Source organism: Equus caballus, chromosome 27, assembly GCF_041296265.1.
Source record: "Equus caballus isolate H_3958 breed thoroughbred chromosome 27, TB-T2T, whole genome shotgun sequence".
Taxonomy (NCBI): Eukaryota; Metazoa; Chordata; class Mammalia; order Perissodactyla; family Equidae; genus Equus; species Equus caballus.
Window position 1 is genome coordinate 54,745,955 of NC_091710.1, and position 22,776 is coordinate 54,768,730.

General features: G+C 37.2%; 1 protein-coding gene across 2 annotated transcripts in view; it reads left to right on the top strand.

Moving 5' to 3' along the window:
* CSMD1 (CUB and Sushi multiple domains 1) overlaps positions 1-22,776 on the top strand; it is a 1,833,881-nt gene that overhangs the window by 1,457,379 nt on the left and 353,726 nt on the right. For both annotated transcript variants that reach the window (XM_023630572.2, XM_023630573.2), the window contains exons 18-20: positions 6,188-6,376; positions 20,467-20,583; positions 22,076-22,291. In XM_023630572.2, coding sequence (XP_023486340.1) covers positions 6,188-6,376; positions 20,467-20,583; positions 22,076-22,291 — 522 coding nt within the window. The remainder of the gene's footprint in view (positions 1-6,187; positions 6,377-20,466; positions 20,584-22,075; positions 22,292-22,776) is intronic.

A 22,776-nucleotide genomic window follows, 5' to 3' on the forward strand; every position in this document is an offset into this window, starting at 1 on the left:
GTCCTTTATCAGAATCTTTTCCCAAAATAAACAAAACGAAGTTTCAATGTTATTGTAAAAATATATGCTTACATACACCCACACATATAATTTTACAAATGCGCAAACAAGGTCATATCTCACGTGCTGGATTTGTGTGTGTGTGTGTGTGTAAGGAAGATTAGACCTGAGCTAACATCTTGTGCCAATCTTCTTCTCTTTTGTGTGGGACGCCACCACGGCATGGCTGACAAGCGGTGCTAGGTCCATGCCTGGGATCCAAACCTGCAAACCCTGGGCTGCTAAAGCAGAGCAGGTGAACTTAACCACTATGCCACCAGGCTGGCCGCTAACACACTGGATTTTTAGTCAATATTTCTTTTCTTTTTCTTGCCTTTCTTTCCTCCACATCACCTCCTACTACCTATGTAAAGCTCTGCCCAAACCTTTCCAATGAACTCAAATTAATAACTTGTGTTTAATTCTGTTTTACATGCTCATGAGTATAATTACATGCAAACATATATATATATGTGCATATACACATATAAAGTTGTGTGTACTTTCTTATTAAAAGACGGAATTATATTCTACTTATCCTGATAGCAAGAGAATTGATTATTAATGATTTAAAGAGTAATTTCAATTGAATTCAGTTATTAGTTTGGCTTCATAAACATGTAGCATTTATTTCAAAGTAACATATTTTTTAAGCTTGAAGTACAATTTAAGAACCAGGAAATTTTATTTTTCGGCTGTTTTTAATACCTCTTTATCCCTTTGTTCTGGAGTAAAGATGTATGCACGTTACAATCATCTGAGTCTGTAAAACTCCATTGATCAGCTTAGTGCTCTGTTCTCTCCACCTCACCTCCCACTGGTTTTGAGACTAGAATTGCTTGGCCTTTGAAGATATAGTTGGATGAAACTTAAGAGAATTGGTGTTTTCAGGCACTGGTAAATAGTCGAATAGAGTCTTTCTGTCTTCTCTTGTCTCTCTCTTATTCATGTACCCATGGGTGATTCTGCCCATTACCAGTACCCTTTGAAGAAATGTGTTCAAAGCCCATATGCAGACAGTAGAAACTAATCTCCATTGCTCATCTAAATTATTTACATAAATGAGGTGCTTTTATTCTTTCTTTCTTAAAAATCAAAGAATGATAGAAAGTCAGTTCACAAGTTCCTATTTAGCTTGTCATCCTCACTAATATAATAATTTAATTTAATAGGCAGCTACTTCTAACAATAATCTTTATAATCTTAAAAGAGTGGCTGGATTGTGGTTCAGGGTTCTTGTGATTTATCCTGTACTTGAAAGTAGACCTGAGCCCTTGGAAGGCTTGCTTCCCTAACCCGGAGCGACCCCTCGAGAACAATACTTTTTGCAACTTTTCTTTCTTCCTTCAATAAAAAGAAGATGAAAACAATTACCAAGCTGGTGCATTTGTAGTGGAGTGATAATTGTGTGCATGTCAGAAATTCCACATCCCCTGGAGTCGAGAATTCCTGCTCCTTCCTACTTCATTGGAAAAGTGGGGAGCTGTAGTCATTGATGAGGGCAGAGCCCTCCACAGGTGACAGGATGGGCAAGATGTCGTCACAGCATCAACCCTCCTAGAAGGGACAGTGGTCTCAACATTCACCCACATTCATACTGTGAACCCCTAGTGGTCCCTCCAGAAGTCTCCATACATTTTTTGTGCATCCTTCTGGGTGAAAGCATTGAAAGTATACTGGGAAAATATTACTGGGAAGGATGTCACACTGAAGCTTGACTTGTTATCACCTCAGTGTATTTACTGATCATTGTGTATTTTACGAGAAAGGAAGGAAAGTCATTTTTACAAGAAAATGAGGCAGGAAAGGCCTGGGATCTTTAACACAGTGGTTGTCAGCTGGGGTTGTAATTACCGGCTTTAAAACTATGCAGATGCCAGAAGGCCAGCTCAGATGTTCTAGGCTGCTGCCTCTGCGAGTGGTATCAAGACCTAAGTACTTTTCGAGAGCTCCCTGACCACTCACATGGTCATCCCTGTTTAGAGAGCATGCTGAACAGTTTTTCTCAAACATTACTGTGCATTAATATTCACCTGGGGGTTTTAGTAAAATGCAGACTCCTAAACTCAGATCTGGACATTGTAATTCAGTACATCTGTTGGGCAGGCCTGAATTCTGAATTTCTGATCGAGTCCTCAAAGGGCTTCTGAAGGAGGTGGCTTGCAGGTGCCAGTGGCTGTCAAAGACAGCTCAGGTAGGCCATGACAAATGTAGGCCTGACACGTGGGTACCAGGTGGACAGAGAGCCTGCAGGCATGTGCGGGGGAACATAGAGTGATGAAGGACCTAGGGAGAAAGGCAGAGATGGGTGAGGAGACAAACGTGGAGAACGCACATATTCCAACCCCTTTACGATTTTGACCATTTCTAGAACCCTTTGAGGAAATATGTTCAGAAGCAAATATGCAAGCATATGATCGACATTGTAAAACATCCTTGCTTTAAAAGACTGTTAATGACTCCACTTCATGCCCAGATGAGCACGTGAAAATCTATGTTTAGAGCATTTCTTACAACTGCTTTCAAAAGTATATTTTTAATAATATTTCAAGAAAGAAGCAAGATTGCATACGTGTAAATGTATATATCCTACAACTCAATTCATGTACAATTCATATGCAATTTTTAAAAATTTGCAATGGTCAAAGGACTAAGTTTTGTTAAGTGACTGTGTGCAGATTAGTTTCCTGAGATTCAGTGACTTTTTTTATGATTAAAAAGGGAGGCCAGTCAAGATGTAATGCTAATATTTGCAATACAATTGGAAAAATGGATGCAACACACACACGAGAGAGAGAGAGAGAAGAGAGAAAAATAGACAAAGACTTAGGTTTGAAGCTCAGTAAATAATATGATGTGAGCAATTTACTTAGTCTCTTGGTCTATTTCCTCATCTGTAAAATGGGATTGTAACTGCTATTTCAAACCCTTTTGGAGGCTGTGTAAAGTGATTAAGCTAAAGCTGGCAGATAAAAGATTTTACTCAGGGAATATCTACTCCCTTCTTCAGATTGGAACTTTTGTAAGAATAGATAGCCGAACAGAACTTCACTTATGTCAAATATACATTAATATAATCTGCACATGGAGCTTTGCAAAGTAATCATCTTCCTTTATTCACAAAACAGCAAATTTATTCAGTCACTTATTTGACAGAGGCCAAATGAAATGAAGTATATTTATAATATTAGCATCAAAAAGCTCATAGTGGCATTAAGTTTCAAGTAAGAAACACTTGGAGCAGCATCTGGATGTACTTAGAGCTTCAATAAAACCTGTTGCTCCACCTTTTTCTTTGTGTCTTTGTGGCTGGAGACAAGAAGGGGAAAGATGCTCTAAACGGTACTCTGAAACTCTTTGTTGGGCCTTCCCTTCAAAGTGCTGAGTGCCTGTCCCCACAGTCTGATTTTAGATTCTCCGAAAGGTCTCGTCCCTTTAAACCACTTCCCTTCCTTTATGGTTCCATGCCCTTTCCTCCTGTCATCGTTTCCTGGTTCCTATATATGGCGTGTTTCAGGTGAATTGACCACCAAATCTATTGCACTTCTACCGCTCAACATTTATCCTCGCATGTAATAAAAATCCTCAGGTAATCTGTAATGCTAAGGAGCACAATATCTGCACATTTCATAACTCAATATTTTTGCCCATTTTTTGTAAAACTGATTGAAGGATTAAACAATAGAATATAGTTGATACTAACCAGCAGTTATGACTTTAACACTTTTATTTATTCTTTAGTTCACTTTCACATGTAAAGAATCCTAAATTTAAATTTGTATATTTAGATTTCCTCTCATATTTTTCTCTTTTTTCCATACAAATTTTATGGGTGAAAAAGTTTGCTTACCATTTACAGATTTCATTATGGATACTATTGAATAATGTTAATACATGATTCTCACATTGTCTAAAATAATATTTCCTACTTTTGTTATTCACAGCAGTGCAGTGAGTATAGTGTAGTTTAGTGATCATGGGAAGTCATTTGATAAAATGGAATAATTTAGTTAATTGGTTTTTCAGGAACCTAGAGACTAAACCATTTCTTTGGCAAAGCTTCTTCTTTTGAGAGAACTGTTACATTGATCTTGATGCTACAAAACCAATCAGCCAATCTTATGCACCCACTGTACACTGGTACTATACACACTGTACAGATGCTGCATACGATCTTTGGGGTGTTATGAAAGAGGTCATAGACACTGCCTTAGAGTACGAATGCCCGTGTGTGCATGTGTGTGCATGTGTGTGTGTGTGTGTGTGCGTGTGTGTGTGGAGAGAGAGACAGGAGCAGTGCAGATGATGAATTTGGGGACAAGCAATGCCCGTGTTGCTTTGGCAGAATCTGCCTCCTGCATGGATGGAAGGTGTGCTTGCATCTGTTGTTTAGGACAATAGACATGCTGTTTTTTATGAAATGAGAATGACCATTTAAGAAAAATTTCTTGGGAAAAATGATGCTCTATTTTTTTCGCATTGGTACTTTTTCTTTTCATTGTTTTATTTTTTTTCCTTTGGAAACCTCACTGTGATAGTCTTTTCTATTGTTTTTTACCCATCGTTAACCAAACTGTGAGGTTGAGGGCAGAGACCTGGAGAGTGCAAAGTCTGTCTACTACATTCTGCTACATTCTACAGGGAAAGGAGACAATTTAGAGCTGGCAAGAGAAAGAGGCACAGAGGGTAGAGTCCAGAAATGGGTCTAGCCTCAAAGCTTCTAGCCGTCTTCTTGCCGTGGAGTCATGACTGGTGTCACCTCCCCTCAGCCATCATGTGTGACCGTATACTGTCAACCTGGAAAGCTTACCTGAGCTTCCCTGGCCAGAGATTTTGTTGGTGTTTCATTGCACAGGCATCATTGATTGAATCATTGCCCACATGGTTGAACTCAGTCTTCACGTGCCTCCTCCCTGTAGGTTAGAGTGAAATCATGTTGCCTCAGGGGCCCACCCCCAGCTACTGGTGAATATAAACTGTCAGGTGTGGTCCACGGCCCCCTTATGAATAACGAAGACGCTCCCGCCACTCAGGAAATCCCAAGGGCTTAGAGGTGATCCCCCAGGAGCTGGATCGCTCCTTGAAATCACATTCCTTACTACACATTTTTGAACAGTGGCTCAGCTGTCCTGCTTATGTGCCTATTCCTATTGAAACACGTTTTACTGTACTAATGAAGAAATATTATCAGTTATTATTTATTTTAAAAAGTCACCCCTTAGTTGTTTTGCATGGTAAAATATAAGCAATGATCAGAAATGTTATTTGAAAGATCATTTTGGGACTGAAGAGTCTGAATGTTGATAAAAATTTACGATTTTTGATTAATATTTCCCATCATAATTGTAATATTCTGAAACGTATGGAGAGAGTTATGATAGCAATAGCAAAGTCTTTTTTATTTCTTTGTATTCATAAACATTATAATCATATCCTCTTCTTTTATTCCCATTTCCCTTATCTTTTAAAATATATATTATTCTAGACAGAAGAGAAATGTGGGAGATGGAGAAAGAAACTCTTATAATGACGTGATCATAATTACTTGACTTTATATAGCACTTCACTTTTTTAACATCTTTTGGCATAGGCTAATTGTAGCCATCTCAAAAGTGGCTGACTTAAGTGCAAATTTTTAAAAAATGTATAGATTTATGGAATGCAATTTTAGAAAATCAACTCCAGTGCAGTTTTCATTTGCATTATATGTGTATGGGCTTGGGTATGTGTATGCATATATATCACAGTTGAAGTATGACTACCAAAATCCAATTGGAACATAAAATATAGAAAGGAGAAGGAGGGGGAAAGGGATGGAGGCAGAAAATGGAAAGGTTTAGACTTCCTTTAGCACAGTTCATTGGCTTTCAGATGAAGAAAGGTAAAATTCAGAGAGGTCAATGAAGCGTTCAAGGTCGTACCTTAGATCATCTGGCCAACAGTGTAACAATACACATCTCTACAGAAAAACAGACTCGCAAATTTGAAAATGAATGCTTTTTATATGAATGAATTGTTGACTTCACTTGCATAATTTTCCAGTTCTGATAATGTCTGGGAATATGTTATATATACTTTGGCACAAATATTTTTTTCTTTTCTACAAACCAGAAAAGTCCTTCTATAATGTATTTTTCTGTGCATCTAGGTGTGACTCTAGAGTCAGACTCTTGCCTCGATCCGGGGATCCCTGTAAATGGTCGGCGGCATGGCAGTAACTTTGGCATCCGATCTACAGTGACTTTTAGCTGTGATCCAGGATACACACTAAGCGATGATGAGCCACTTGTCTGTGAGAGGAACCATCAGTGGAACCACGCGTTACCCAGCTGTGATGGTAGGTACAGCCCAAGGAAGCAGTAAATCATAAAAGAGTGCAAAGTCATGCCAATATGAAATGGTGTGGGTGGTATGTGTATTTTACGAGGTGGTATAATAGGAATAAAGTGGGATTTCTATTTGAAAGCTTGTACACCTTAAAAATATTATTGCTGTTTAACACTTGAAGTTTACCTGGGAAATTTTCTCTATTAGGTAGAGCATCTGTTTAGAAATGAAGAATAAAACATTGTGGGCTGTCCTTCAACTTTATCTCCAAACACACAATCTCATAGAGCTTATTTATACACATAACCTTATACATAGCATTTCTCGAAGGCAGCATGTGGCACCACAGAGTGAATGTGCGTATTCTACATTGTCAGCCCTGATTTTCCTCTGACCCAGGTCTGAGTGTCAGACGGCTTCTTCTAGGTCTGCACAGCCTGCCTGAGTTCCCTCAGACTCTTCCTCTCTGGCGGAGCTCTCTTCCCAGGAACACTGATTGTCGGGGAGTTCCCCGGAGGTCCCCAAGTGGGCTTTTGTGCTACCAGCCAGCCACTCCCCCTGCCCTGCACAGATATATATATATATTATATATATATATATTATATATACAAATTTCCATTTTAAGTACTTTTTTATAAGCATTTCCATTTGAACATGATATATGCATTCATTAAACACCTTGACTTCTTTTAAATGATATACCAAAAATAACAGGGATTATGGGACAATTATGCTGCAGACCACTCAAAATCTTTGACCTTTGTCATGATAGTATTAATCTAAATGATAACTGGTACTTTGAGAGAGTGCCTGCCAAGTGTAGGGGGCAGCACATAGTGGCTGAAGGGCTTCTCAAGAAGTATGAAAAATCCACGAGACCAGTAGAGTGAGAATGCTGGCTTCGGGCAGTAGCGGATGGCAGACAAGCTCAGCATCTGTAAAGCCATCGTTTAAGAGGCACAGAGGGAGGCAACCTGACCTGAACCATGAGCTGAACAAGGCAAGGCGGAGTCCAGCTGGGAGAGGCTCCTAGGTACACATGGATCTGAAAGAGCTCCTTTTTTGTGCTGAATACGAGCTGAGGCATTTTTCTTTTCCTGTTATAGGTTATAATTCTACTATATCAACTCCACTTGCCTAGGGAAAATGTTGCAAGCACCCACATAATTTTCACATGATGCTAACACCATTTTTCTTTTTAACAATCTCAAATAAGCTGTTTATATAGAAACATGTACTGTATCAGGATAGACTAGAAATTTAGAGGATTGGCAAAAATCTATATTCTTAATTCCTCCTAAATTTCAGTAAAAATAAGTAGTCCCCCTTTATCCATGATTTTGCTTTCTGCAGTTTCAGTTACCCAAACTCAACCATGATCCAAAAATATAAGGGAAAATTCCAGAAATAAACAATTTGAAAGTTTTAAATCACTTGCCGTTCTGAGTAATGTGATGAAATCTCCCTCTGTCCGGCTCCATCCCACCCAGAATGTTAATCATACCTTTGTCCTGAGGATCCATGTCATAGATGCCACCTGCCCGTTAGTCACTTACTAGCTGTCTAGGTTATTAGATTGACTGTTGGGGCATCGCAGTGTTTGTGTTCAAGCAACCCTTACTTTCCTTAATGATGGCCTCAAAGCACAAGGGCAGTGATGCTGGCAATTCGGATAGGCCAAAGAGAAGTTATTCCTGTTAATCTCTTACTGTGCTTAACTTATAAGTTAAACTTTATCATAGGTGTGCATGTACAGGAAAAAACATAGTACATATAGGGTTCAGTACTAAGGGAGGTTTCAGGCATCCACTGGGGGTCTTGGAACAAATGTATCCTCAGGGATAAGGGCGGGGACTGCTGTATATGAATCTGCAACATGGACTATGAGTATTTAGCTCCCACATATTCCCCATATGAGGACGTCTCAAAGCCAACTGCCTCCTTTCAAAGCAGGAATGATGAAGACCTGGAACACTAGGTGTGCGTAAATTATTCTAAGATGTGTCTTTCATTTTCATTCTTTTTACATTAGAACTTAAATCAAGTCTAAAATAATATATCACCTTAACAAATGTCTAGAGAACCGTAATATAAATAAATTTACTTACAGAAAACATCATAATATTAAACTATTATAAGAAGTCCCATGAAAGTGAAGACAAGGACAACTTCCTCAGTATTGGAGATATTATTTAACATTGTCCAGAAAAGGCTAACTAATGCAAAAATGTAAGAAAATGAGATGAATTATAAATATTAGAAAGAGAAGATAATCAATTATTAGTAATAATAAGTTCTCAGTAGGCGACTACATTCAGAATAAACATAAATCAATAGATTTCCACATAGAATGTAACTTATTAGAAGTATAATAGAAATATATATAGGAAAAAAGCTAAAACTTGCCAGAAATATATCTAACAGGAAATGTGAGAGCATATTATAAAAAATAAAATAGAAATTTACAACAGAAAACAAAATGATACCCTAATAAATAGGAATATATACTTCATCTCTAGAGGAAAAAAAATGAAAATTAAATGTACAAGTTTTCTGCAAGCTAAGTTTTAAATTCAGTAAAATTGAATTAAAATTACTTTGGATTTTTAATAGAAATTTACATACATTTAAAAATTAATCTGAAAGGTTAAAGGCTGCAAATAGCAAATATATATTTAAAGAATAATAAAGAAGGACTCTCCTATCCATATCATATCAATCATCCATATCCATATCATATCCATATCAAAGCATACCAAAAACATGAAATAATGAGAACAGTATGGAATTAGCACAGAAATATACAGAGAGGTTAATGGTACAGCATAGGGATTATATTAACAGATCTATGCCTTTAGAGAAACTTAATTATTGTAAAATTATTCCAACTTAACAAAGAAGGATGACCTATTTGTTAAATGATGTTGGTCAAAATGGAAATCTGATTCGATTTTAAAATGTTAAAAATATAAACAAATCTTACACATCAATTACAGATAGAAACATAAAGATTCAAAACTTAAAATTGCTATGTGAAAATATAATAAAACGTTAAGACAACATTGTATTGAATATACATTTTTTCATTTATTTATAAAAATATAAATGTATAGCTCAGTCAATTTTCCTGGATTAAAGATCACATAAGATCAAGACCATACAGATCAATAAATAAACTTTACCAGCCCCACAGAAGTCCTTTTCCTATCCCCTCTAGTCACTGCCCCCACAAAGGCTACCACTCTCTTGACTTTTTAGCACTGTAGCTGATGTATACAAATGAAATCATACAGAATGTGTATTTTGGTGTCCAGCTTCTTCCACTCATCCTTATATTTTTGAGATCCATCCAGATCATGTCACTAAGCTGTATTTCATTCATTCTCATCATCTGTACTTTGTCGCATAAACCAACCACCATTTTTTATTCCATAATACTGTTCATGAGCATCCAAGTTGTTTTGAGCACCTTTTCATATGTTTGTCAATATGTCCTCCTTGGTGAAGCACTTGTTCTTTTCTCATATTCATAATGAGTCATGTGTCTTTTTCTTATTAAATTATAAGCATTGCTTATATATTTACGTGCAGTTCTTTCGTTGGATCTGTGCATTGTAAACATTTCTCTCACTCTGTAATTGTCCTTCCCTTGTTGATGTCTTCTTGATGAATAGAATGTTTTAATTTTAAAGTTGTCTAATTTTTCTATATTTTCACTTGTGATTGGTGCTTTAAATATAGTATTTAAGAAGCCTTGCTACCCTCAGAGTCGTAAAGATATTCTACTATTTTCTTCTCAAAAACTTTAAAAATTTTAGCAGCTTTATTGAGGTATAATTGAAATGCAGTAAACTGCCTATGTTTAATGTGAATAGTTTGATATGTTTTGAGATACATACACATCCATGAAACCATCACTGTGGTTAAGAGCTTGTTCGTCATCCTAAAAGTAAGCACACTTTTTTCTTTCAAATTCAAATTTCAATCCATCCAAAATTTTGGGTAAGGTATGATATAGTGTCTAGATCCATTTTTTTTCCAATTTGGCTGTCCAATGAGACAGCATCATTTATTGATAAGATCATTCTTTCTCCACTGCACTGTGCCATCAATTTTGTTACACAAGTGACCATAAATGTGTGAGTCATTTTTTTTGTCCATTGAGAAATTTTAGGTTTTAAATCTTGGAAAGCCTCCGGAAGAAATCTAGAAACTAAATGAAATACATTGACAGATTATATATGGATGTAAAAATTCATCTATTAAAAAATTTTAAAAAGGTAAAAGAAGAAGATCAGACTACAGAAAACAGTTGCTCTGTCCATGTAATCACATTCGAAATAATGGTATCATATAAATGGATGAGAGAAGAACAAGGACACAAATAAGCCAAGAGATCTATGAGGAAAACGTACACAGGCAATTCACAGAAGATACACAACAGGCCAATAAACACTTAAAAATATGCCCACTGTGACTAGGAATCCAGGAAACACAAATGAAACAGTAACTCTGCTCCTCTGTTGGATTTGCACAGAAGTAAAAATGTCAAATTACTCTATATCATTGAGGGATTAGGGAGTTGCATATTCCTTAGACACTATTACTGGGAAATTAAAATGATCCACCCTTTTTGGAGGAAAGAAATAGCAAGTCACAGAGCAATGTCTGTTGTGTATATGGACATGTACATATCTGTAAATTATAGGTACACACAGTATATACACAGAAAATGTTGGAAAATAGACATTCTAAAATTGCAGCTGTAATGCCTTCCTAATGGGAGATAAGTAGGCTGTCAAAGAGAGTGAAGAGAGATTTCCAATTTGTAGCTTTGTATTTTTTGGTGTTATTTGAATTTTTATTATTATGTTTTATTTTTGTAATTGGAACTGTAATAATGAAAATGTAATAATAAATGTAATAATGAAAAAACTAAAAGTTACCCATGTGACTACTGGATAATGTCAGAAGGATACTAGCTAGGGGACTAATTAAAAATTTGTAAAACCCGAGAATGTCATAAATAGTATACAAAACTATTCACTATATTTTTAGGGTTCTTTATAAACAATAGTTATAGCACAAACACTAACCCTTAAAATTCTTAATAAGAATTCATGTGTAAATGAACTTTAATATATTTTATTAAATCACTTAATCCAAAATTTGAAATGAAATAAATTAAATGTATGAATAATTTTATTTGAATATTTACATGATATGAAACACATGTGGCTTTATTGTACATTATTGTGTAGTTTTAATAGTTTTCTTTTTTAAATTTTGGATTACCACTAAAATTGGAATGTAGAAATGGAACACATGTAAGTGCTCTTTTTCACGTTTTTGTTTGGAGGGGGCAGTTGAGCAACTGCTAACATAGAACTTCTCAAGTTATTTTAATTTCAAACTTTCCAGTCAGAGCTGGGAAGATTGAAATGCCAAAGTCCTCTGATCATGATTTAAACACTGCGCAGTGATGAAAGATGGCACCTGGTTCATCACAGAAGACACGCAGTGTCATCAGATTAACTAGACTTGATTTGGTAAAGAAAACCAGCATATACGAGAGAGAGACTTACCCTGATCCGCTTTCAATCTGGATTTGAATTGAATTCTTCTCAAAAAAGAACAACACATACATGTTAGAATATGCTCTATGTATTCCTGATTCAATAAGAGTAACTTGCTTTGTTTAAATATTTTAGTATCTAACCAAGAGTGTTGCTACTTCTGTCCAGCAAGCAGCCTCAGCAGATGCATCCACCACCACCCTGCCCTCTATCGCCCCTCAGCCAAACACGGACAATGTTTACTCCCCTTCTGCATACTTATGTATCCTATTTTCTGAATCATCCCACCCTCCAAGACCAGGTCGCACTCAAGCTTCCTCATCAAAATTCTTCTGAAATTGCTCCAGGTCACCAGGATTACTAACTTTTTTGATGTCCGTTTCTCCTTTGTGAATTTCTATAAAGTATAACTTTAAAACTGATGATCTAGGGGCCAGCCCCATGGCTGAGTGAAAAAAAAGGATTGGCAACAAATGTTAGCTCAGATGCCGATCTTAAAAAAAAAAAAGCAATTTATGATCTTTTCTCATCATTCATATTCTGTCTTAGTCTGTAGGAGCTGTTATAATACCACAGACAGGGGAGCTCATAAATGGCAGAAATTTGTTTCTCACAGTTCTGGACTATGGAATCCCAAAGTCAGTGTGACAGCGTAGGGGAGGAAGAACATTTCCTCTATCCACTCTAGGTTGTTCTGGCTGGGCTACAAATTAAGTTGACATGAGACAGAATAACAGGAGAAAATCGAACAAGTTTAATAACATGTACACATGAGAGAGATCCAGGAATTCTGAGTAACTTGCCAAAATGGTGGAAGTTCTCATCTTAAATACCATCTTCAGGTAGAGACAAAGGAGGATGTTGGGGGTGGGAGAATCAGTTATGGGATTTCAAAAGGAAGGCAATTCACATGGAAATGGAAAAGCAAGTGCTTGATAAACAGAACATTGACAAGAGTGGTCTTAGCAAGGATCCTCCCAGTCTATCTATACCCAGAGTTATCTATGGCTTTGATCTTAAATTCTTTTAGGTGCTTAGGAGGAAGGCCAAAGTTTCTTTCAGAGTCTTTGCTTCTTAAAAATAAACCAAAGAGGTACATTCTGAGATGGCCACTTCTCATCCCCCGCAACAGCATGATCGAGTTGTTGTGAGAACCCTCTTCCAGGTTTCAGACTGTTGACTTCTTGCTGTATCTTCAGGTGTGGAAAGGGAGGCAGCTCCCTGGGGTCTCTTCTTATAAGGGCACTAATCCCATTCATAAGGGCTCCACCCTCATGACCTAATTACCCCCAAAAGGCCCCACCTCCTAACACCACCACATTGGGCATTAGGATTTCAACACGAATTTTGGGGGGACACAAACATTCATACATATATAGATACACACGCTTAGTCATTTAATAGTCTTCTCAGTTTGATTTAAGCTCCTAGGGAGTAGAAATTGAAGAACTCATCGAAAATACAACACTTGAGCTGGGATTCCAGTGATGAGGAGAATTTCCCAAGTAGCCAACATGTGAAGAGTATTCTAGGCAGAGGAAATGATCAGACTCCCCTGGAGCTGATAGACTTGGCACGTTCTGCAAATTCCTGGAGGTTTAGTGACATAGAATGAATAGAAAATGAATAGATTGATTAGTAGGAAATTATCAGGGAGAAATGCAGTGACAAGAGACTGAAAAGGGCCTTGTGTGCTTGTGTACTTTGCCATTAACTGAGATGCTCTAGAAATGACAGCTATATATTGGGTGTTTTTCATAGAAAATAAAGATACACTAGACTTATATCTCTTTTATCATCTCCTATTTTAAATTTATGTAAATTTGAAATTTAAGCCTTCTAAGTGGATTAGTAACATAAACTATTTGCTTTGCTTTTGCTTGATTGAAATAATAAATGTATGATAAAAAGCTATTAATAAATCTGCAAACTTTAGGAGACTTTAGAGTTTGATAGGAGAATTTTCATCAGTCACAGTTGACTATTTTCATTTAACTGTAAGAATTGTTTTTGTTCTCTTTTCAAATCTTAAGCAAACTCTCCAACCACATGGGTTTTTGTTGTAATAAGTGGTACATCAATAGGATATTTATTTAAACCTTTAAAAATTCATTGCTCTCAAAAAGGAAAGAGTAAATCAGAATTATGGTATTTTGTATCATCATGAAAAAAGATAAACTCTATCAATGTCTTTCATATCTCCATGGCATTGCTTCACTCATTTTTACTATTTAGGTTTTAGCATATTCAAATTTTGTATAAATAATGTGAACCTTAGGATAAATTGTCCTCCTTTTATTTGGTGAAACACAAATGCAAGGAAAACTTTGAAAAAACTTGTTCATTAAATAAACGTTTTTTGTAAACTGTTTACTCTTTCCACAAACGTTTATTGGAGAACAATTGTATTTGCAGCTACACCGTTGAAAGATTATAATCTTTTAGCACAGGGAGAGGAAAGACATTTTTTAAATCATCCAATGAAGTAAGTGCTTTATTAGACACAGGAAAAATGATTGAGAATAAAGAGATGAAAGAACGAGTTACAATTTGGAGTCTTGAAAGGCCTACAGGACAACTTTGAAGACGCATCTTTAAGAATAAAGTTGAGAGGAAGGAATAGGATTCAAAGTGAGAGAATAGAAAGAATCAAGGCATGAAGGCACAAAAAAGGCCTGAAGGATTTGGGAGATAGAAGTTAATTTGCTGAGGGTAGATGATGATCAAAGGTAGTTCAAAGGCCTTTCACACTAGTCCTGTGAGCATAAACCTGATTCTGTAGGTGAGAGATTTGAAACTTTGGTGCATGGAGTTCCCACAGTGGAGACCCAAGGGTTTCTTTGAGGGTGAAACTGAGGACGATGGCAGGAATTGGAATCCATCCCCTTGCTTCAACTGAGCAGCTCTAATTTATCTCTCTCTTTTAATGTAGGGCTTCTGTATAAGATTTCTTTTGAGAAAATGATTCTAATTAAAATGAATGAATGAATGAATGAATTGAATAAAATCAATGACTTCTCTAGGACCTGAAGAGTCCATGAATCATTTGAAATGGAAAGTAACCCCATTAAGTTTTTGCTTTAAATAGAACTTTATTGGTAGTTTAAAGCAAAAAAGGAAATAGAAGAGGAGACAAGAAAGAGACAAATCAGGCAGTACTGTGTGGTTTCACACATTAATCTCTTTAAGGAAGTGGAAAGAGGAAGGAGCTAGGGATAAATGAGACAAAAACAACCTGAAACACATCAGTTACAAAAGTATGAGAAGTGAGGAACAGATAGAAGGCTCCTTAGGAAGATATGGGCAGTGTAGGAGAGAGAAGTGACTTGAAGGTTACCCTCAGAGATAGCATGCAGTTGGAAATTCAACTTTGGTTTGAGAAAGAAATCAGTGTTTAAACAATGTGATTTGAAAGCTATCAGGTATTTAGTTAGAGTTGGCACTGTGGAAATAAATGAGATCTTCCAGGGAGAGAGTAGAATCTGTCTTCTTTGATTCCTCTCCCTTTCCCACTGTCATCTCTCATGTGGAAAATGACTAAGGCCTACGATGTAGTCCACATGCTTCGATTCCTGCCTTCCTCCAATCCAGGTGGGTAGACATTTAAAAATAAACTTACTAAAGCTGAGGTTTGGGTTCTATGAAACAACTGACTTGTCTGCAAACTTGAATTTATTAGAAGACTTTGGGCAGGGTCTGGGCAGGTGAGGGGAGGATGAGAATGACGGGAAATCGGAAATTACAGAGTCCATGGGAGGTTTTGGGCTTTACTCAGAAGAACAGTAGGCACTCAAGGACCCTACAATAAATTGGCAGCCGACAGCCCATCACAGAGCAATCTGCTAGTGCTGGGTTGACTCAGCATTAATTTCTGCATTCCTTCCATCCTTTTATTACATACTCAATATTCCAAATCCTGGGAGTGGACATCTGCATGGACATCTGCATGTTCACTTTGCTTCCTCACCAGCCGACTCTACTCTAATCACCTAGACAAACTTTGAGTTTAGGAGATAAATTAAGATTCTTATTCTTAGAATAGTTATGCTTAAATTATTTAGTTATTGCTGTAAATTATTTGCCTTGCCCAGTAGAATGTAAACTTTGGAAAAACAGAGACTTGTCTGTCTTATTCGTTGTTGTATGCCCAAGAGCAAAAAGCAGTACTTGGAAAATAATAGTAAATTTCTCAGTGAACCATTTTGGATGGATGGTTGGATGAATGAATGGATAAAATCAGAAGGGCAAAGACAGCACTTGAACAATGGTTGGGCAGTCTACTTCAAATTACCTGAGAAAGATCTCAAAATATATCGCCTCTTTTGTCTTTCCCTAGTTTCTGTGTATCTTAGTTCTCCATCCAGGAGATTTCCAATATCATGTCTCTGGGTCCTTGATGATGGTTAGGTAATAGAAATAGGAAAGTAAACTTCAAGAAATGAGAGCCTTAAGGATAGCAAAAGTAAAATTTTAGTGTATCTTTTACAACTACCCAGAAAAGACTCTACAGTGCATGAAGAAATAGATTATTGTAATTCAAATTATATGCAGCTGTGTTTGTAGCTCTGCTGAAGGAAATATATTCATGTCTATATATGAATGTAGTCATAGACCCATGGGGACACTAAAATGTAAGTCGAGTCTCTTATTTTACTCCCTTCTCTCTTCAGTTTCAGATGGGAATATCAGTGCAATTCTCTGTACATCAAATGTCCTTTTCCTAAAAATTATTGTAGGCTTTGTGGACAAAGTTATTTTTATACAAAATATTCATCATGTGTGAATTAGACTACATTATGTTTGCACATATATGAATCAAAATAAGCAGCAGACTTGCTTTATCTGTAACTTACTGTCCTACTTTGCTCCTAAATATCAGCCTGATGGGATTGGTTAGCGACTTCTGAGTTCTACATTGAATGGATGGAAAACATCAAACAGTGGTCACATGTCTTCCCTTCCAGGCTTCTCTCCACCATATGATCAAACAATTTATTCTGTTGACATTAACAGAAAGAACAAAACAAAGGCTGATAAATTTTATAATTTTTAAATGTAACTGGATATGGATTAATTTTTATCAGTTTATATAATGTATGCAAATTTTAAAGTAATAGCTACTGATAAGTAACTGAATACATGATAACTCACTTTTACATAAAATATTTTTCATTCATTCTGGTTAAATCTTTGTGAAAAATTTGAGAAGTTAATGTCCTAGTTTACGTCAATCCAATGACAGACAAATGAAGAGTTACCAATCTATAGCTTGTATATTCAGGACTCCGTACTTTCCTGGTTGTCTTCTCACTGTCTTGGCCATTCCTCAGCTTCCTTTATTGAAGACTCCTCATCTCCCTGAACTGTTAACATTGGAATATCCCAGGTTTTAGTTTTTTTATCTACATCTACATCCACTGCATTGATGATCTCATCTGGTTATGCTCTCGTTTCTCTCCCTTGGTCAGACCTCTCCCATGGAATCCAGACTTACATATCTAATTGCAATTCCACCTCTTCTACGTGGACGTCTAGTAGGCATCAAGCTTACATCTCCAAAACCGAGCCAGTTCACTCTCAAAACCTGCTTCTCCCAAGGTCATCCTTTGCCTTCAGTTACTTCACACTTAGGCTTAAAACCTGACAACCATCCCTGGCCCTCCTTTTCTGTCATGGCTCCCACATCACGTTCATGAGGAAATCCTGTTGTCTCTACCTTCAAAATATGGGCAGGTTCTGATCGCACCTCCTCTGGTCCAGAATCCTATCTGCTTTACTCTCTGCTACCCTCACCCCATCCTCACATAGAGCTTGGCGATCAGGGTAAAACCTATGTTAGCGCGTGTCATTCTCTGTGCGGGGCCCTCCAGTGGACCTCCATTTCACTCAGAGAAAAGCCAAGGCCCTTACCCTCTGGAAACTCCCCTCACGCTCTCCGTTTCCTTCTCACCCTCCCAGCCACACTGGCTTTCTTTCTGTCCATCTCCCAGGAGGCCCACTCTAGATTTAGGCCTTTGTTCTTGTTGTTTTCTCTCAGCTCAAGTTCTTCATCAGCCATCGAATGGCTCCCTCATCCCTCTCCAGTCCTTCTTCATAGGCCTCTTCCCAAGTCAGGCCTCCCAAACACCCTATTTCTATTATCACATAAATTTATATTATCCTATCTGTCTTTCCCTCTTAGTTTTCTTCTCTGGCATTATCATCTTCCAACATTGTATTTGATCTACTCTTCATATTATTAGGGTCATATTCTCTCATCATCAAATAGGATGTATGCTCCATGGGGGCAGAGATTTTTCTCTGTTATTTTTGTCTGTTATTATCTTTCCAGGGCTGAGGACAAGACCTGGTTAATAGTAGCTGTTCAATAACTCCTTGTTTCATAAATTGATTTCAATTGTTACATTACTGTTAACTCTTTCATAAGGAAGTGTAGAGTCAATGTAACTTTAAGATGTGAAAATCTCATGAGAAATTATTAAAATATTCTAGAACTCATTTAAAAAGTTTCTATCTTGCCCATTTTTACATAGCTCTTTCCATTTGGTTTGCATATTCAAAGACATTATTTGTTCCCTTAAAATATGTGATGAGAAATATCATATCTTTCTCAAATTAATTCATTCTCTTACAAATATTATTTGTGGAACTAGCTTTTCTGAAACGTAATTCAAGATGTTCATGTTAATAGGAAACCGTTGTTCCAGGTCTCAGTCATTTAATAATAGTTAATCTTACCTAGTTCAAAAAAAGGAATTATAATCACATATGTGCAAAGAAGGAGATCATGTTGAAAGAGACAGTGGGGGCATCCTGTGAAATGAAGAGTAAGGCCCGACACTGATTGTGTGCTTCTGTATGAGAGACAGTGTTCTCAGTCCTTCACACGAGTTAGCTCATTTCATTCTCACAGCAACCTGAGCATGAGGTATTGTTATTGCTCATTTTGCATAGGAAGAAACAGGGTAGCAGAGAAACATGCTCTGTGTCACCAGCCAGTAAGTGCAGGAGTTGCTGAGTGAGTCTGGCAGCCTGGGTCTTGGATCTGTGCTGTTGACACACATGGGCTTTTGGCCACATGTGGAGATGTCTGAGGAGCATGTCAAAACCAGAGGACCCCTGACTGACACTCAGCTGGAACCTGAATCGCCTTATCCACGCCTGAGCCTCCTGCTTTGTTCATTCCATCACCTTGATTCCTTTTTAGTTCAGTTCTACCTTCTCCAGAAAGCTTGATAGGGTTTAAGACAAGAAAGAAAAGAAAAACATCCGGAGAATGTATCAATACTCAAATATTTGCAAAATGAGGGCATATCGAGTTTATTCAAATTATTACATTATTGATAACTTGAAGATCTAATACCTGTTAATAATTATCATCAGCTAATATTTTGGGCATTTAATGTAGATGAACCGTGTAAATTTTGCTCTATGGTGACAATCATTGTAAACAGCTACCCTAAGAGATGGGTTTTATCACAATTTTCATTTTCAGGGTAAGACAATAGTGAAGGTATCTTACCAAAGACCACAGAGCCAGCCAGTCGCAGGGTCGGTGTCTGAACTCATCGCTTTCTGACGTCAGAGTCCGGGCACTTAAACTTCCACATTACGTTGATTTTCTAAATGTCACTGCTTTCCTGTTCAAGTGACTATATACAACTTTTTCTTCCTTCGAAAATGAGTCTCTGAGGTGTATTGACCAGGGCATGTTTTGTTGTAGAGGCTTTAAATTCATTGAAGTACAACTAAGAAGACCAGCAGCTCTAGAAAATGCAAACCTGCACCCTTTCTGAAGCTCTAATTGTGTAAGGGGTGAATTAGTCAGTGCTCTTTAGAGAATCAGAGCCAATGGGGTGTGTGTTTATAAAGAAAGAAAGAGAAAGAGATTTATTAGAAGAAATTGGCTTGTGCAATTAGGGGGGCTATCAGGTCCCAAGATCTGCAGGTGGCCAGCTGGAGACCCAGGGGCACGCATGGTGTCAGTTCCAGTCTGAAGTCTGGAAAAATGATGATGCTGAGTTTGAAGGCAATCAGGCAAGAGGAGCTCCATCTTATTTGCAGGCAGCTCAGTCTTTTTGTTCTATCCAGGCTCCAACTGATTGGACGAGGCCCTTCCGCATTAGGGAGAGGAATCTGCTTTATTTAGTCTCCCTATTCACATATCAATCTCCTCTAAACATACCTCATAGACCCACCCAGAATAGTGTTTGACCAAATGCCTGGGCACCCTGAGGCCCAATCCAGTTGACACATAAAATCAGCCATCACAGGAGAGTTCTACTTGAACTTCTGTGCCTTAGACTATGTTATTTTTCTAGGGTTTGCACTACTTTGTGTCCACGTGAACTGCCATATTATAATTGCAAGTAAAATGAAGTTTTGTGTTTTTTTTATTTTTGTGGAGGTGACATCAGATATGTTTTTAGTTCTTGGGCAAATTAAATGTCCTTTTAAGACTATTTTGTTCTAGCAATCATTGTGGAACTTTAGTACGATGATACTCTTTTCTTATTATTTTAAGCCCTTTGTGGAGGTTACATCCATAGGAAGAGTGGGACAGTCCTTTCTCCTGGGTTTCCAGATTTTTACCCAAACTCTCTAAACTGTACATGGACCATTGAAGTTTCTCATGGAAAAGGTAAGAATATAGTGTAGATTTCAAATATGCAGAATAATTAGCAAGAGACAAACATAGGAACAAAGGATAAGTTATTAATGTGTGGATGAGTGAGATAACTAATTTCCTCACACACAGTTCAACTGTTAATTTTGACTTTTTATAAGATTTTGGACAAAAAATGGTCTTTAATTTGTTGGCGCTACAAGTAAAAGCAGAGTTCTTGTTTTTCTCTCTATCAGATAACTTAGATTCATCCATTTGAATATAAACTTGAAAATTAGGTGTAATTCTAAGGAAAAGAGGCATACATTAAGTAAAATATGAATATTGATTAAATAAAAGAAATAAGAAATTATCTAAACTCCTCTTTTCCATGATAAATCTATGATAACTTTTTGTACTTGCCTTGTGTTCTAAGTTCATCTAGTATTATTAGACATAATAAGTCATTTATCTTCACATAATCCAGTGATGATTTACGGAGTAGATTTCATTGTCTGTCCTTTACAGTTAAGTACAGTAAAGACCAGGAAAATTTGCATTTTGTGCAAGAAATGTAATTTATAAACATTGAATTTAGGACTGTGCGCTGGATCTTTTTGTATGTGACTACACTTGTCATTTTTAAGGAGATAATTTGGAACTTTGATCACATAAATATTATGTAGACTTTGTCTTTCCTCTTCGAAGTGAACTCAACTTGATATTAAATTGACATATTTTATTACATATGTTGTATTACACTGTGCCATCATGAATGCATGTTAAGGAAGTACTTGGTCTTAAAGGAAATTAAGAATAAAGAAGAAACAAATTAGGAGTAGCCAAGTTTTGTAATCTTAAAAATATGCATTTTAATTACAAAAGGACCTAGTCATAGTTAATTTTATTAATTTCGCTATAGAAATCCAGAAATAATACTTTGTGGGTATGGTCAATATGAGAACATATGCATTAGGGGCACATAAAACTGTGATTTCAAGTAAGTCATCCCTCAGCTGCATAAATTTACGTCCTAGACCTCCAAGCTAAGATTTTCTAAAGGAGGTTTGTTTAATGTAAATGGGAAAGTTATCTGGTCTTTTGTCACTCAGGGACAAAGACTGTCCCTACGAGCCTAGTGACCATTCCTGAATACCGTCCATTGTCAACACCCCACCATGTTGTACTTATAGATCTATTTCTGTATCTATGTCCCTGTGTCTATGTCTAATCTATATCTATACCTATGCTTTTATGTGTCTCTATGCCTATACTTACCTATGCTCTCTCTACACCTCTACCTACACACACCAGCATTTATTTATTTTTGCTCTTTATCCCTCTTCCTTCTTTCATTTCTAAAGGCCTCTCTGTCTGCCCATTCTCTGTATTTTCCTTTCAAACTTCAAAGTTAGGTTTGTATATTGAGATTATATTTGGTTCAAGACTTCGATGTCTCTAAGCCCAGAAGAAATGATTTTTCAGCAACTGTTAACTCTGCCAATCTCTGTCCCTGCCTGTTTCTCAGGAGTTCAGATGGTCTTTCACACCTTTCACCTTGAGAGCTCCCACGACTATCTGCTGATCACAGAGGATGGGAGCTTCACGGAGCCCGTGGCCAGGCTCACTGGGTCGGTGTTGCCTCATACTATCAAGGCAGGCCTGTTTGGAAACTTCACTGCCCAGCTTCGCTTTATATCAGACTTTTCCATTTCCTACGAGGGCTTCAATATCACATTCTCAGGTATGTTAGTCTCCCCTGCTGATTCTCTACTGTGGCAATAGTAGTACCACTTGCGCGTGTGAGTGTGTGTGCACGTGTGTGTGTGAGATTACAGATAAATGGCTGGTCAATGATATGCATCAGTTGCTTGAAGCAAGATGCAAGGACGTCTACCTGGCATCCACAAAATGCCACTTTGCCCTACATAATTAGCAAATCCTCATCCCAGAAAAATTGTTAATATCACTACCTTCTCCTGAAAAGCCCTTCTCACTCACTTGTCATCATCAATTCCATCAAAATCTCTGAGGAGACTGTCCTTATTGGGAGACATACTCAGAATCAGCTGTCATCTCATTATTTTGGTTCTTACCTTCAGGAGATGCCAATACTTATATTGAAAACCACTTTTAAGGTAAAAAAAAAAAATGCAAACATCCACAATGGAGGATGAGCTTTTTGTTTAGTTTGATGCAACCACATATGGCGACAAAACGATGTTCCAA